Here is a 13,932-nt window from a genome sequence, read left to right on the forward strand (position 1 = left end):
GTCTAATTAAAAATCCCACCCCAAAAGGCTACTTGTGAGGACGAAGAGGAGAAAAAAACCAGAATCATATTTGTCTCCGAGATAAATGTAATGAAATTCAAGAGAGAAACTTTGTGAGTTTGAAATGATGTTGAATATGGTCCTTGAGCTAGAAAACCCACCATGATAATGCTATCTTAACAGTAACTGTGCCCTGAACGGGATGTCAAGGATACTACAAGTAGATTTGTGTAAAGAGAAGCAATGTTTATGGGGCATTTCAAATGGAAGAAAAACTCGATTGAATGTAACACTACAGCAACAGGCAGGAATTGGCAGTAGCAAATCAGCAAGAAATAGTTTTCAGCTTTTACGGGAAGCCAGTGATATACTGCAATAAGTAGATTTGCAGAAAGCGAAGGAAAGTTTTGAATGCAGAAAAAGCATTTGCTAGGCAGCACCCATAAAAAGCCCAATTTATTCCTGACCAACAAGTTTGCTATGCTTTAGTTGTTGGCTTTTCTTTCCGATATCGTCACTAACAACGTGTTATTGTAATCTGATTACTTTTTTTCAGTAAACGAGACATCTAACGCCATAGACTTCATAATGTATTGAGATATATAGATATTCAGATCGGTCATGCACTGCGCCTATTCACAAACACGCACGCAGCGATCTAATGCCGGATTTCTGTTGAAAAAGTACGAAAGCTGTACCGCATACAAACAGGAAGGATTGTCTCAGGAGTGATTTGTTCGAGGATTCAAGGTAATTGTTATATTTTTCATACCATGCATGAAACGTTGTGAAAAGAATCAATGGGAAAAAATTAGCCGCTACTGCATTGGCATCATAGTTCGCAACATTTACGTAAATTTCATGCTAACTGCACTTTTCCTTTTTTTTGCTTTTAACTAAGAATCGAGACTATTTCACGTCCATATCTATGAAGAATTCGGGATTTAAGCATTTATTCACAAGAATTTTCGCCGGAAAAGCTCGCTTTACATCAGGCGTCCACTAGCTACATTCACTAACAGACTAGCATTGTACTTTGACATATTCACGTAAAATAAATGCTAACTGCACATTTTTTTTTGCTTTCAACCAATAATCGAAACTGTTTTACGTTCATATCTATAAAGAATTTGGGGATTTAAACATTTATTCACAAGAATTTTCACCGGAAAAGCTCGGTTTACATCAGGCGTCCGCTAGCTACATTCACTAACAGACTAGCATTGTACTTTGACATATTCACGTAAAATAAATGCTAACTGCACATTTTTTTTTGCTTTCAACCAATAATCGAAACTGTTTTACGTTCATATCTATAAAGAATTTGGGGATTTAAACATTTATTCACAAGAATTTTCACCGGAAAAGCTCTGTTTACATTAGGCGGCCGCTAGCCACATTCATGAACAGACTAGCATTGTACTTTGACATATTTACATAGAATAAATGCTAACTCCACATTTTTTTTTATTTTTTTTTGCTTTTAACCAAGAATCGAGACTGTTTTATGTCCATATCTATAAAGAATTCGGGGATTTAAGCATTTATTCACAATAATTTAAAAAAAAAAAAGCTCTTCGTCTATGATTCCACTCGGTCAGCTTTGATGGCTTCGCCAACAATGCAGCCCCACTGTTTATTGGCCCCGCGCCCCGTCAATACGTTATGAAGTCTATGCTAACGCGCTCATTTTTCCAAACCAGCAATCTGATTAAAGATTTCCTTAGTGTCTGTGCGTTACTATTTTGTTATTGCCTCATGATGTATGTGGAATGAAAAATATTGTAGTCATGTACAAAGAGCATTTTGAATAGAAAATGTTAGAAAGGTTCCCGCTACACGTTCGTTTCCATGGTAACTGCTCATAGTTACTTCCTGTTTTTGTCTCGAGTCACACGCGCTAAGTGTTTTGGGACGCGTGAAGGTGACAGCTGCACATTCGAGCCTAGTGCAGCTACCTGTTGAGGTGTGCGAGGAAATGTTGATTTGTGTGCGTCCATGAATGTACGTGAGTATTTTTCCTTCATTTTGGAGGGTTCCAGCAACAGGTTGAAGCTGCTACACGCATGGCCATTTCAGCTTTGCCGTTGCAAAGCCAGGTAGTCATCGGCGAGCATTGTTTACATCATATATGTGTTGCACATTTATGCTGTGAGGTGACGTGTTCGTTTAGCATTTTGGAATGTGTTGTAAGTCCGACTGAGTGTAAAGTTAGGGTGACCATATTTTGATTTCCAAAAAAAGAGGACACTCGGCCCGGCCTCAAAATGCTTGAATTTTACTCGAAGTTCACTCAAAGATGCCTATATCAATTAAATACTATATTTAAAGTATCCTCCGTCTGGATATAAAATTTCAGTTTTATAGGAAAAAAATAATATTGCCATATAGTATATAAAATATACTATATGGCAATATTTTTTTACTCAACAGTTTACAGGTTACTCAACAGGCTTCATTCTTCCTAAAAATAATAAAACAAAAAAATTAAATAATGATAAAAAAAAAAAAAAAAGATAGTCCAGTCAATACACACACACACACAGTAGGCTATGTGCCAACTAAACATTTTTATAAATTACAACAGCATAAACGTCTCTTAAACGTCTAACTGCCTGATCTCTTGCCAAACCTTCAACCAAGTAGATGGCGATAATGCTCCATGATACAAGGGGTAAACTGCCAACAAAAAACAAGAACTACCCATTCTCCCCCAACTAGTAGGAGCCATTTCAACGCAGGCAGGCACTGCCACCCAGCGGTCAGAGGGATTCTATTCATATTGGTCCCGTGAAAAATCATGAAAACCGGACATTTTCATGAATTTATAAAAGTTGGCCGGACGCTACGGAGAGGACGTAAAAAGTGGGCTTGTCCGGGCAAAAGAGGATGTTTGGTCACCCTAGTAAAGTGCTTAGTTGCCACCACGTTTTTGTAGCCAAATTGATTGTGTACGGTGTACTACGGCGTACTTCCAGGTTGTGCACGTGCAATCGCGCCCGCCCCCACCATTGTGTTTATTGCACTGTGCAGTTCATTTGTGTGTTGTTGATAATTGTGCAGTCAATTTGCATTGTTTTACATTGGTACTGATATGCTGTTAACCCCTAAACCCTAACCCGAAGTTCAGAATTTTTGACATTCGGCTTTATCTTCAATTTAGCCGGGGTTTAATTAGTTGGTGGAGTTGACGGTGGAGTTGATTTAAAAAAATTCCACACAGTTTTTCAGTTATTTGTTAGTTTCAGGGCTCCGGAGTGGCTAAGTTAGCATGAGTCAATGGTGGTTGAAACAACCCACTGCAGTGGCTAGTATCCACATTCCTGCATCATGACAGCTCGTAGAGAGAAGTCTGCAAAGGTACTCGGAGCGATCCACATTTTCTCGTGGGTTGTCGTCTGAATAGACTGTGGGCCTGAAGGGCTGTGTCAGGGGCTGGCTGGTAGAGGATCTGAGTTTTCTTGATGTTGATGTCAAGTCCCAGGAGTCGGTAGGCCCTGACAAAAGCATTCCCGACGTTTTGAAGGTTCACCTCAAAGTGAGCAACTCATGTGTTGTCATCAGCGTACTGGAGCTCTGTGATGGAGAATGGAAGCACTTTTTGCCCTGAATCTATTCTGACTGAAGAGGTCGCTATCAATTTTTTGGATTTACTCAGGTAGGTTGAGGATAGTGAGTAAGTCCGCTAACCTGTTTTAAGGGTGGTCACGTGTCGTTTTCATAAACTTCTCCCTTGTGTGCTGTCACGTGAAACTTTCCACCAATCCAAAGTAATCACTCATGATATTTAACAATATTTTACCAATCATAAAGAACCAAGAATTCACATAAGTACACAAAAAGTCTTTTTGGCTATGTTACAGCCCTGTGCAAATAACTCAGGCCTAACTAAAAACTGCAGCTAAACGGGCAGTGAAGGATGTGACAAGTTGATCTGCAGAGTGTGGGACAATTTGTCTGAGCATTTTCCAATGAAGGAGAAAATGTGATTTCAGTTGGCAAGACGAAGAAAAAGCACAAGTAATCAAGGCCAAATAGATTTCTGCCTAAGTAGGCAGTCAAGGATATAACTAGTCGATGTGCAGTGAGTGAAACAATGCTTGTTTGAGGGACATTTCGATTGTAGGGGGGTAAACAAATTATTTAACTTGTAAATCAATCATTTGAGCCAAACTAAATTTCTACCAAAACGGAAAGTCATAGACATGGTGTTTAACGTTTATAACATTTACCAATACAGTGGTACCTTGACATACGATCACTTCGACACGCGATCTTTTCAACATCCAATGTAAAATTTGACTATTTTTTTCTACATCTGACAACATGCTCGAAATATGACGATTTATGACAGCGCCGTAGTTTGTTTTCCCGCTCGACGGACGCACGGTGGATTTTCTTGTAAAACAAATCAACATGGGTTTGCATAGGGACGGTAGGGACATAACACTACCAACATTTCAGGATGCTCAAATTCCCCCCCACCAACCTTATATAAATTAGTTGAGCTACACAGAAATTTAGATTGTCTTCAAATATGTTGTAAGGATAGAATTGACCCTTCCATTATTAAGTGAACTATTTTCATAATGTTCAAACTTACTGTCAGGGAAGCTCAAATTTGAACTCCAAGACAAGTGTTACCTCGATAGCTCGAATAGAGAAATGAATACGACCCCAACCGTGGATTGCTTTTCTTCAAAGGCTTTATGAACAAGAGCTCTTGGGTACAAAATGATGTGACCCAGCCAGGAGCTGTGATCACCCAGAAAGTACAAAGAAGTACTATAGAGGCTGGACATTTATACTATTGAAAGGGCGGTGCCGAAACCCACTGTGAAACGAAACTTACTAAGAAACAAAACTCATCATCTCACAAACCTGGGTATTTTTCCATACAAAAACATCTTTGAGCTGAGATCTTGAGCGCTGGTCCCGGTTAGAATAATGATAAGAAACCACAGTCCTCCCTTGTATTCTTTCAGGGCATATTGAAAAACATAGGAACAGTCCATATTTGGGCATATTGTAATACAGTCTACAATCGTCAAGGCCATGGGAAGGCACACTCAAGCAGTTTAATATAACAATGACGCTCTATGCTACAATGTTCTCATGCAAGCATAACAAAAGCATACCAAATATAATGCATGAAGGTGGTGTTTTAAGCATGAATAAAATTCTCTCACACTTACATTTACCCCTTTTCACTTGCTGAATGCGCCAGTCCATTTTTTCCCCTTCAAAAGCACATTTGATTGGCTGATGACTTGACCCACCCCCAACACACACCTGTGCGCTCACACAGATATACATGCTGCCCACTTCGAAGACGAGAATATTAAAAGTATTTTTCGGCCTGCTGTAGCCACTGTAAGTAATTTAAAAAGGTGCCAAAGTTGTGGAGGTGGGAAACACACCACTAATTTTGCTACTGAAAGTCAGACCTGCATCAGAGTTAGCATAACATTAAACTGTGTGAACATGCTAACCTGCAAAACTCAGTAGTAGAGAGAAGTGTCCTTCTGTATGCGTTTTCTACTGTTAATGTTAATTAAACTGTGAGAAATGTAGTGAACTCTGCTGGAAATTATAGAACCAGAAAAGCGTGAGTAAGAACCTGCTTAGAGAGAGACGGGTGCTGCATAACCTCATATGTTGCTCACACAACATAATTATGATTAACAATTTTTTTTCATGTACATAGCTTTTTTTGGGGAGGCTGCTGCGAGCTATCCATACTTGCGTTGCGGTTAACTAGTCGATCGTGAGTGATGTAATGGATGCCTCAACCATTAGTAATTACAGGCCAATATCAAATCTGACATTCCTGGGGAAAATTATCGAAAGGGTTGTGTTTGAACAGATCCAGACTTTTATGATCCAAAACAATCTTTTTGACTCATTTCAGTCTGGATTTCGGCCACAACACAGCACCGAGACCGTGCTTATCAAAGTCCTAAATGATATTCGTCGGAATACCGATGCAGGCAAATCATCTGTTCTGCTACTATTGGATCTCAGCGCCGCATTTGACACGGTTGATCACAACATACTACTCAGCAGATTGGAACAGTGGGTAGGGCTTACTGACACTATTCTTCAGTGGTTCACATCCTATTTACATGATAGGGATTTCTTTGTGTCAATCGGAAATTATCAGTCAGAACGAACCAAATTCACGTGTGGAGTCCCTCAAGGGTCAATTCTTGGACCACTCTTATTTAACATCTATATGCTTCCGTTAGCTCAGATAATGGAACAGTATGACATCTCCTATCACGCCTATGCAGATGACACACAACTGTACATTTCTGTGTCCCCACATGATTATAGTCCCTTAGTCTCCCTGAGTAAATGCATTCATCAAATCAATGAATGGATGTGCCAGAATTTTCTCCAGTTAAATGTGGAGAAAACAGAGGTGATCATTTTTGGGCCAAAAAAGGAAAGGTCAAAGATAAGCAGCCAACTAAGCACAATGTCACTTACAGCTACAAATCAAGTCAGAAACCTTGGCGTAATTATTGACTCAGACCTAAAATTTGATAGCCATCTAAAGTCCGTCACTAAATCCGCTTATTACCACCTAAAAAATATAACCAGAATTAAGGGGCTTCTGACTCAACAAGACATGGAAAAACTTATGCATGCATTCGTTTTCAGCAGATTGGACTACTGCAACGGTATATTTACAGGTCTTGATAAAAAATCAGTCAGGAAGCTGCAGCTAGTACAGAATGCTGCAGCCAGAGTCCTCACAAATACAAGGAAGCTGGACCACATTACACCGGTTTTGAAATCGCTACACTGGCTTCCAGTGAGTCAAAGGATAGACTATAAAATACTACTGCTCGTCTACAAAACACTTAATGGCCTTGGACCAAAATACATGCTTGACTTGTTAGATTCCTATGAGACATCTAGACCCTTAAGGTCGTCTGGAACGGGTCTTCTGCATGTTCCAAGAACAAGAACCAAGCAGGGTGAGGCAGCATTTAGTTATTATGCTCCTCACCTCTGGAACAAGTTACCCGAAGGTCTGAAGTATGCTCATTTAAATCAGGGCTAAAAACGCTTTTGTTTAGCACTGCATATCCATAACTGTCTATATATTTCAATCTACCTGCCTTCTATTCCTCTTGTGCTTATCTCCATTGGTGATTTCAATGATTATTATTAGTAGTAGTTTTTGCTTTATTTCTATTTTTGTTTTATTTTTATTTATTTATTTTTATTCTGTGATTAAATGCGATCTTTTGTCTTGGTTTTTACGTTGTGTTGATTTAAATGTGATTTTTATGGTTTTCATGTGATGTAAAGCACTTTGAATTGCCTTGTGTTGAATTGTGCTATATAAATAAATTTGCCTTGCCTTGCCTTGCCTAATGAGCACCCCTGATTTAGCATTTGTATCGATTACGTTCATATTCCTGAGAAATGTAGCTGTTATATCGTCCCTATCAATGTTGAGCCCTTGGTTCCAAGAAGGTTAGTGCAGGTGGTGAAAAAAGGAAAAAAAACGATGCTTATCATTGAAATGAAGACGGAAATAATGGAAAAATATGAGCGTGGTGTGCGCGTCCGTGAACTGGCTTGACAATACGGCCGTAGAATCAAGGGTGTAGGTTTGGTTTCAACATTGGTAGGGACGATATAACAGCATAACATGCATGTACACTTTTTGCTGGAGACGGGACATATATAGGACCAAACAGATTGGGTAAACGGGGGTCAGGGCTACATTTCTCACGAATGTGAATCTAATTACCGTATTGGCCCGAATATAAGATGGTGTTTTTGTATTGAAATAAGATTGAAAAAGAGGGGGTCGTCTTATATTCGCGGTCTAGACATTATACCCATTCACGACACTAGATGGCACCAAATATCATTGAAACGATGTTCTGTCATGAGAGATCTCAGCTACTCTCCCCATTAACGACGCCAGATGGCGCCAGATATCATTGAAGCAATGTTCTGTCATGACAGATGTCTGCTACTCTCAAGTTTAACTAGTTTGCGTTATTTTATTGCATTTTTTTTTTCCTTATTCAGATTTGTTTCAAGACTACAGTTAGACTTCACTTTGATGGTTAATGCAGTTATTGCAATTTTGTTGTTTTATCACAATAGATTGGTTTATTTACATTTCAAAAGCCAGAAGCCATTCATTTACGAATGTGATCTCTCAAATATATTGTTATAATCATTTGTTTCGGATGTACTGTAATTATTTTCTGTATAAAAAAATAATTTGTTGTTCAAAAAGTCTTTTTTCAAACTTGAGTCTTGAAAAAGAGATGGTCGTCTTATAATCAGGGTCGTCTTATATTCGGGCCAATACGGTAACTGATAGGCTAACGGATAATTGCAAAATAAATCTGTATTGTGTTATAACAGTGCTTCTCAATTATTTTCTGTAACGAAGACACTATGCACTCACACGCTGGTCCTCATGGTCAACGCAGTTTTCAAAAAACTACCGCTTTTGTCCACCAGCGTTGCTGAAATCGACCAAAACTGAAAAGTTACCAAGTGTTGCTTTAAGAACACATAAACAAAACAAAAATAAAAATTGGGTAGAAGGGGGTTAACCTCGGTTCACTACATTTCTCACAGTTTAATTACCGTTAGCAGAAAATTCATAAAATAGTGGAGGACACTTCCCTCGAAGCAGCTTCCTACTCAAGTTTTGCAGGTTAGCAAATTCACACAGTTTAATGTTATGCAAACTCTGATGCAGGTTGTACCAAAATTTCCATAGCAAAATTAGTGGTGTGTTCCTGGCTGAAAAAAAAAAAACTTCTAATATCCCTCCTCTTTGAAGGGGGCGGATGATGCGGCATGTTGGCGACATGTTGTATTTTTGTCTGATCAGTGCGTGTCTGTGGGATGGGTCATCAGCCAATCAAACATGAGTTTGGGGGGGGTGGGGGGTGGACTAGCACGTTCAGCAAGTGAAGAGGGGGAAATATATGTCTGAACATAATGAAAATAAGTCACTTAATAATGGTAGGGTCAATCTCATGTTTGGGTGGGGGGGGTATGGACTAGCACGTTCAGCAAGTGAAGAGGGGGAAATATAAGTCTGAACATAATGAAAATAAGTCACTTAATAATGGTAGGGTCAATTGTATCCCTACAACATATGGGAAGGCAATCTAAATTACCTATATAACTGAACTCATTATAAAATGCAACTAAAGTTGCTTAAAAGTTAGTGGGGACAATTTGAGCATCCTGAAAAGTTGGTAGTGTTATGTCCCTACTGTCCCTATGCAAACCTATGCCCTTGCGTAGAATGTCTACGATCTCAACAGTCCTTCCTCCGACCTGCATTTGCCAGTCTTTCTAAGTTAAGGTGACAATTATTATTGTGCTAACTAAAGGTGGGAATCTTTGGGCACCTAACGATTCAATTACGATTCAGAGGCTACGATTTGATTATAAATCGATTATTGATGCACCCCCCCCACCGCAAGCTATTAGCTGCTTCTAATGTTTTGTACATTAGTTACAAAAATTGTTCAAAAAATCCTCTCAGGGTCAATAAAGTCCCCATTCTGTATCAGCAGCTTTAAACTACATTCAATTAGTTTAATGTTGTGAATCAACTATTAAAGTTTTTAAAAATTGCTCCCGTTATACCAGAATTTCCCCTGTGTCTACTTTTGACATGTTAAAAGTTTTAAAACTGTTTTAAAGATAGATTCAAGTCAAGATTTCAACCAATTAAGGAGTATTTTAGATAAAAAGTTAATTAAGTTTGCTTGGAAGATTCGCTATAAAAGCCTTCCAGGAAAGTCTACTGCTTTAAGATGGCGGCTGTTTACTAACGCCGGCAAGTCTGTCATTTTGCATCTAGTTTTCTATACATGTGTTGCTAACGCCGCCGAGTCTGTCATTTTGCATGTACTGTAGTTCTTTATACATGTGATATCTACCGTAGCATTATGTGGACGTAGTCTGTAGCGGCTATTGGCAGCAGTCAGATACCATTGTTGTTGTTTTTTTTTTATCTAGCGGCATGAGTTGAGCCGAGCCGTGAGTTGAGCATTGTCATTAACGGGTAATGACAAGCATGATGTTTACTCTTGATCCGTTCCTCATTGCGTCCCGAAGACAGCGCTGTGTTTTAGTTCCGCAACCACAACCAAAACGCATCAGCCACATTAGAACCTGATTCGTTACATTATTACAGGAATTATTATTATATTCTGATTTGTAGTCATAATTTATTTGTTTTGCTATGTGTAACTGCCATTTGTAATGGCACCAGCAGTATTTATAAGGATTTAGTGTAGGTTTTCGGGCTGTGGAACGAATCAGTGGAATTATAATGTATTCTTATGGGAAAATCCTGCTCGACATACGACCATTTTGACTTACAAACAAGGTCCTCGAACTAAATACAGTAGGGCAAATAAGTATTTAGTCAACCACCAATTGTGTACTTGAAAAGATTACAGAGGCCTGTAATTGTCAACATGGGTAAACCTCAACCATGAGAGACAGAATGTGGAAAAAAAACAATAGAAAATCATATTGTTTGATTTTTAAAGAATTTATTTCCAAATTACAGTGGAAAATAAGTATTTGGTCACCTACAAACAAGAGAGATTTCTGGCTGTCAAAGAGGTCTAACTTCTTCTAACGAGGTTTAATGAGGCTCCACTCATTACCTGTATTCATGGCACCTGTTTTAACTCATTATCGGAATAAAAGACACCTGTCCACAAACTCAGTCAGTCACACTCCAAACTCCACTATGGCCATGACCAAAGAGCTGTCGAAGGACACCAGAGACAAAATTGTAGAACTGCACCAGGCTGGGAAGACTGAATTTGCAATAGATAAAACGCTTGGTGTAAAGAAACCAATTGTTGGGGCAATTATTGGAAAATATAAGACATACAAGACCACTGATAATCTCCCTCGATCTGGGATTCCATGCAAGATCTCCCTGTGGCGTCAAAATGATAACAAGAACGGTGAGCAAAAATCCCAGAACCACACGGGGGGGCCCAGTGAATGACCTACAGAGAGCTGGGACAACAGTAACACAGGCTACTATCAGTAACACAATGCGCCGCTAGGCACTCAAATCCTGCACTGCCAGACGTGTCCCCCTGCTGAGGAAAGTACACGTCCAGGCCTGTCTGCGGTTCGCTAGAGCGCATTTGGATGATCCAGAAGAGGACTGGGAGAATGTGTTATGGTCAAATGAAACCAAAATAGAACATTTTGGTAAAAACACAGGTTCTTGTGTTTGGAGGAGAAAGAATACTAAATTGCATCCGAAGAACACCATACCCACTGTGAAGATTGGGAGTGGAAACATCATGCTTTGGGGCTGTTTTTCTGCAAAGAGACCAGGACGACTGATCTGTGTAAAGGAAAGAATCAATGGGGCCATGTATCGAGAGATTTTGAGTGAAAATCTCCTTCCATCAGCAAGGGCATTGAAGATGAAACGTGGCTGGGTCTTTCAGCATGACAATGATCCCAAACACACAGCCAGGGCAACAAAGGAGTGGCTTCGTAAGAAGCCTTTCAAGGTCCTGGAGTGGCCTAGCCAGTCTCCAGATCTCAACTCCTTAGAAAATCTGTGGAGGGAGTTGAAAGTCTGTGTTGACCCAATGACAGCCCCAAAACATCACTGCTCTAGAGGAGATCTGCATGGAGAAATGGGTCAAAATACCAGCAACAGTGTGTGAAAAGCTTGTGAAGAGTTACAGAAAACGTTTGGCCTCCGTTATTGCCAACAAAGGATACATAACAAAGTGTTGAGATGAACTTTTGGTATTGACCAAATACTTATTTTCCACCATGATTTGCAAAGTTAAAACAGGAGCCTCGTTAGACCTCATTAGAAGAAGTTATACCTCTTTGACAGCCAGAAATCTTGCTTGTTTGTAGGTGACCAAATACTTATTTTCCACTCTAATATTTTCAAGTGGGAGAACTTGCACAATTAGTGGTTGACTAAATACTTATTTGCCCCACTGTAACTTCGTATGTAGCGGTACCACTGTATATACCCTACCCACCGACGTCACAAAACCACGTGCTCGCTTTATGGTTCCGCCCACTTGTCCGTCATTTTGTCTCTGTATTAGCATTGGTTTCAATTGATCGAGGAATTTAAAATGCATTTCATGGAAGACCCGGTGCTTTCTGATGCCGTAAACTCACTGGATGTGTTGCATAAAAGGCGTTATGTGGAAAAGCTTCGTTCTATACAGTCGCCAGATCCATATTTGATGCCTAAATCGATGATTTTTGACCGGCTGCCTTCGCCGTCTCTGCCTGACCCTGATATTTACAACTATCTTGTCCACACAAAATCAGCCTATTCTCACGAAAGTTTGAAAAACTTTAAGAGCTTGGAGGCTTATAAATGCTACGTTGCTAAAATTCGGCAGGAATCTTGTGCTCGGAAGGTGAGTTACGAAATTTTCAATTCAAAATCTTTTGTTCTTGCTAACATCCACTGTCAAGTCTAATGTATTTCATGTCATTTGTCAATGGAGCTAGGGCTTTTAATGTTTATATGGTTTAGCGATAGCACTCTCACTACATACATACGTGTATGTTGTCGGCGATTAGCCTAGCAATGATCTTAATTGTGGTTGTCAGCCCAAAACCCTCTAAATATATATTAAATGCATCTTACCAGATATAAAATGACTACTACATAATCTGTGATAATCACCTTCACCATTTTGATTATTAATGTTAACGAGCAGAAAAACACGCCGTAAATAGGAGGAACGTACGTAGCCGTAACAGGTCAACACGATGTGTTGACGGACAAGTGGGCGGCACCAGTCAGGAGAGCGGAGTTGTGACGTCATGTGGGTAGGGTCTATATGGCTTTGTTGCGGCTTTAAAAAACTGCTTTTCACATTTAATTCTGACCTGATGAGGTTTCAGTCTACCTTAACTTTAAATTGTTCTTTGTAGACCCATGATTTTACTCTCTCACCCTACAAGAGACAGACCCGCAAGTAACCCAACAAGGATGAAGGTGAAAAATCAACAACAGCAAAACAGATCGAAGCCATCCAGTAACAACAACATCACTTACCGTGGTAGCTCAAAACAAAGAACCCAGCTCCGGAGAAGTCAGAGTGGAATTTGATGAGAATAATGTTGGAGGTGGAGTAGACAGACTCCAGAGCCGTGTTGCCGCTGAATTGACCGATCTGAGGAGACGATTGGTCCGGACCGTCCCTGCAGTTGACAATACAGAAAACTTGTAATGTGAAGTCTTAATAGAATGTTCAGGGAGAAGACACTCGGGTTAAGTTATTGCACTCATTAAGTGGTCATTTGTTGTCAGGAAATGGACGAGACAAAAAAAGGTAGAAAAGGCTTGATGATATTTACGAGAAAAAAGCTGGAACTACTCCATCACCATGAAAGATAGAGACAAAGTGCCCTTGTGAGGATGCTGCCAAAAACCATACGCAGAGACAAGGCCCATGGACGTTTCACTGTTGCTTTCCTACAACGTGAAACAAGCTTGGGAGTTTTGCTTCGTCAAAATGTTTCATTGGCAGTAACTGAAGGCTGAACTCCAAATACAAACTCGCTTGGAAGCTAGCATATTTTTTGTGTCTCTCGATGACACGGCGGTTCAAACGGAATTGGCTCTGTCGCCGCCGTCTCGGGGACATTGGAGCTCATTAACGCGTCGTTAGTTTGAAAGAATAACACATGCCAAAGACTGTCGTAGATTTTTGGCTTGGGGCTTTGTTGTCAGTCAGTGACTCAGACTATAATGTCACAAAGTAGAATATTTTTACGCTTTTGATCTTTTAATAGATGAAAACTCATTTTAGGGTGACTGGGAACAGACTTTCCCTGGGAAATGTGGTCTCCTTATTTTGAAAGGTTAAAAGAAAATGTGTTTGTTCTGTTTTG

General features: G+C 39.8%; 1 protein-coding gene across 4 annotated transcripts in view; it reads right to left on the bottom strand.

Moving 5' to 3' along the window:
• csmd3b (CUB and Sushi multiple domains 3b) overlaps positions 1-13,932 on the bottom strand; it is a 684,074-nt gene that overhangs the window by 81,235 nt on the left and 588,907 nt on the right. For all 4 annotated transcript variants that reach the window (XM_057827420.1, XM_057827419.1, XM_057827418.1 and 1 more), the window contains one exon: positions 13,094-13,239. In XM_057827420.1, coding sequence (XP_057683403.1) covers positions 13,094-13,239 — 146 coding nt within the window. The remainder of the gene's footprint in view (positions 1-13,093; positions 13,240-13,932) is intronic.

Source organism: Corythoichthys intestinalis, chromosome 22 (genome assembly GCF_030265065.1).
Source record: "Corythoichthys intestinalis isolate RoL2023-P3 chromosome 22, ASM3026506v1, whole genome shotgun sequence".
NCBI classification, from domain to species: domain Eukaryota; kingdom Metazoa; phylum Chordata; class Actinopteri; order Syngnathiformes; family Syngnathidae; genus Corythoichthys; species Corythoichthys intestinalis.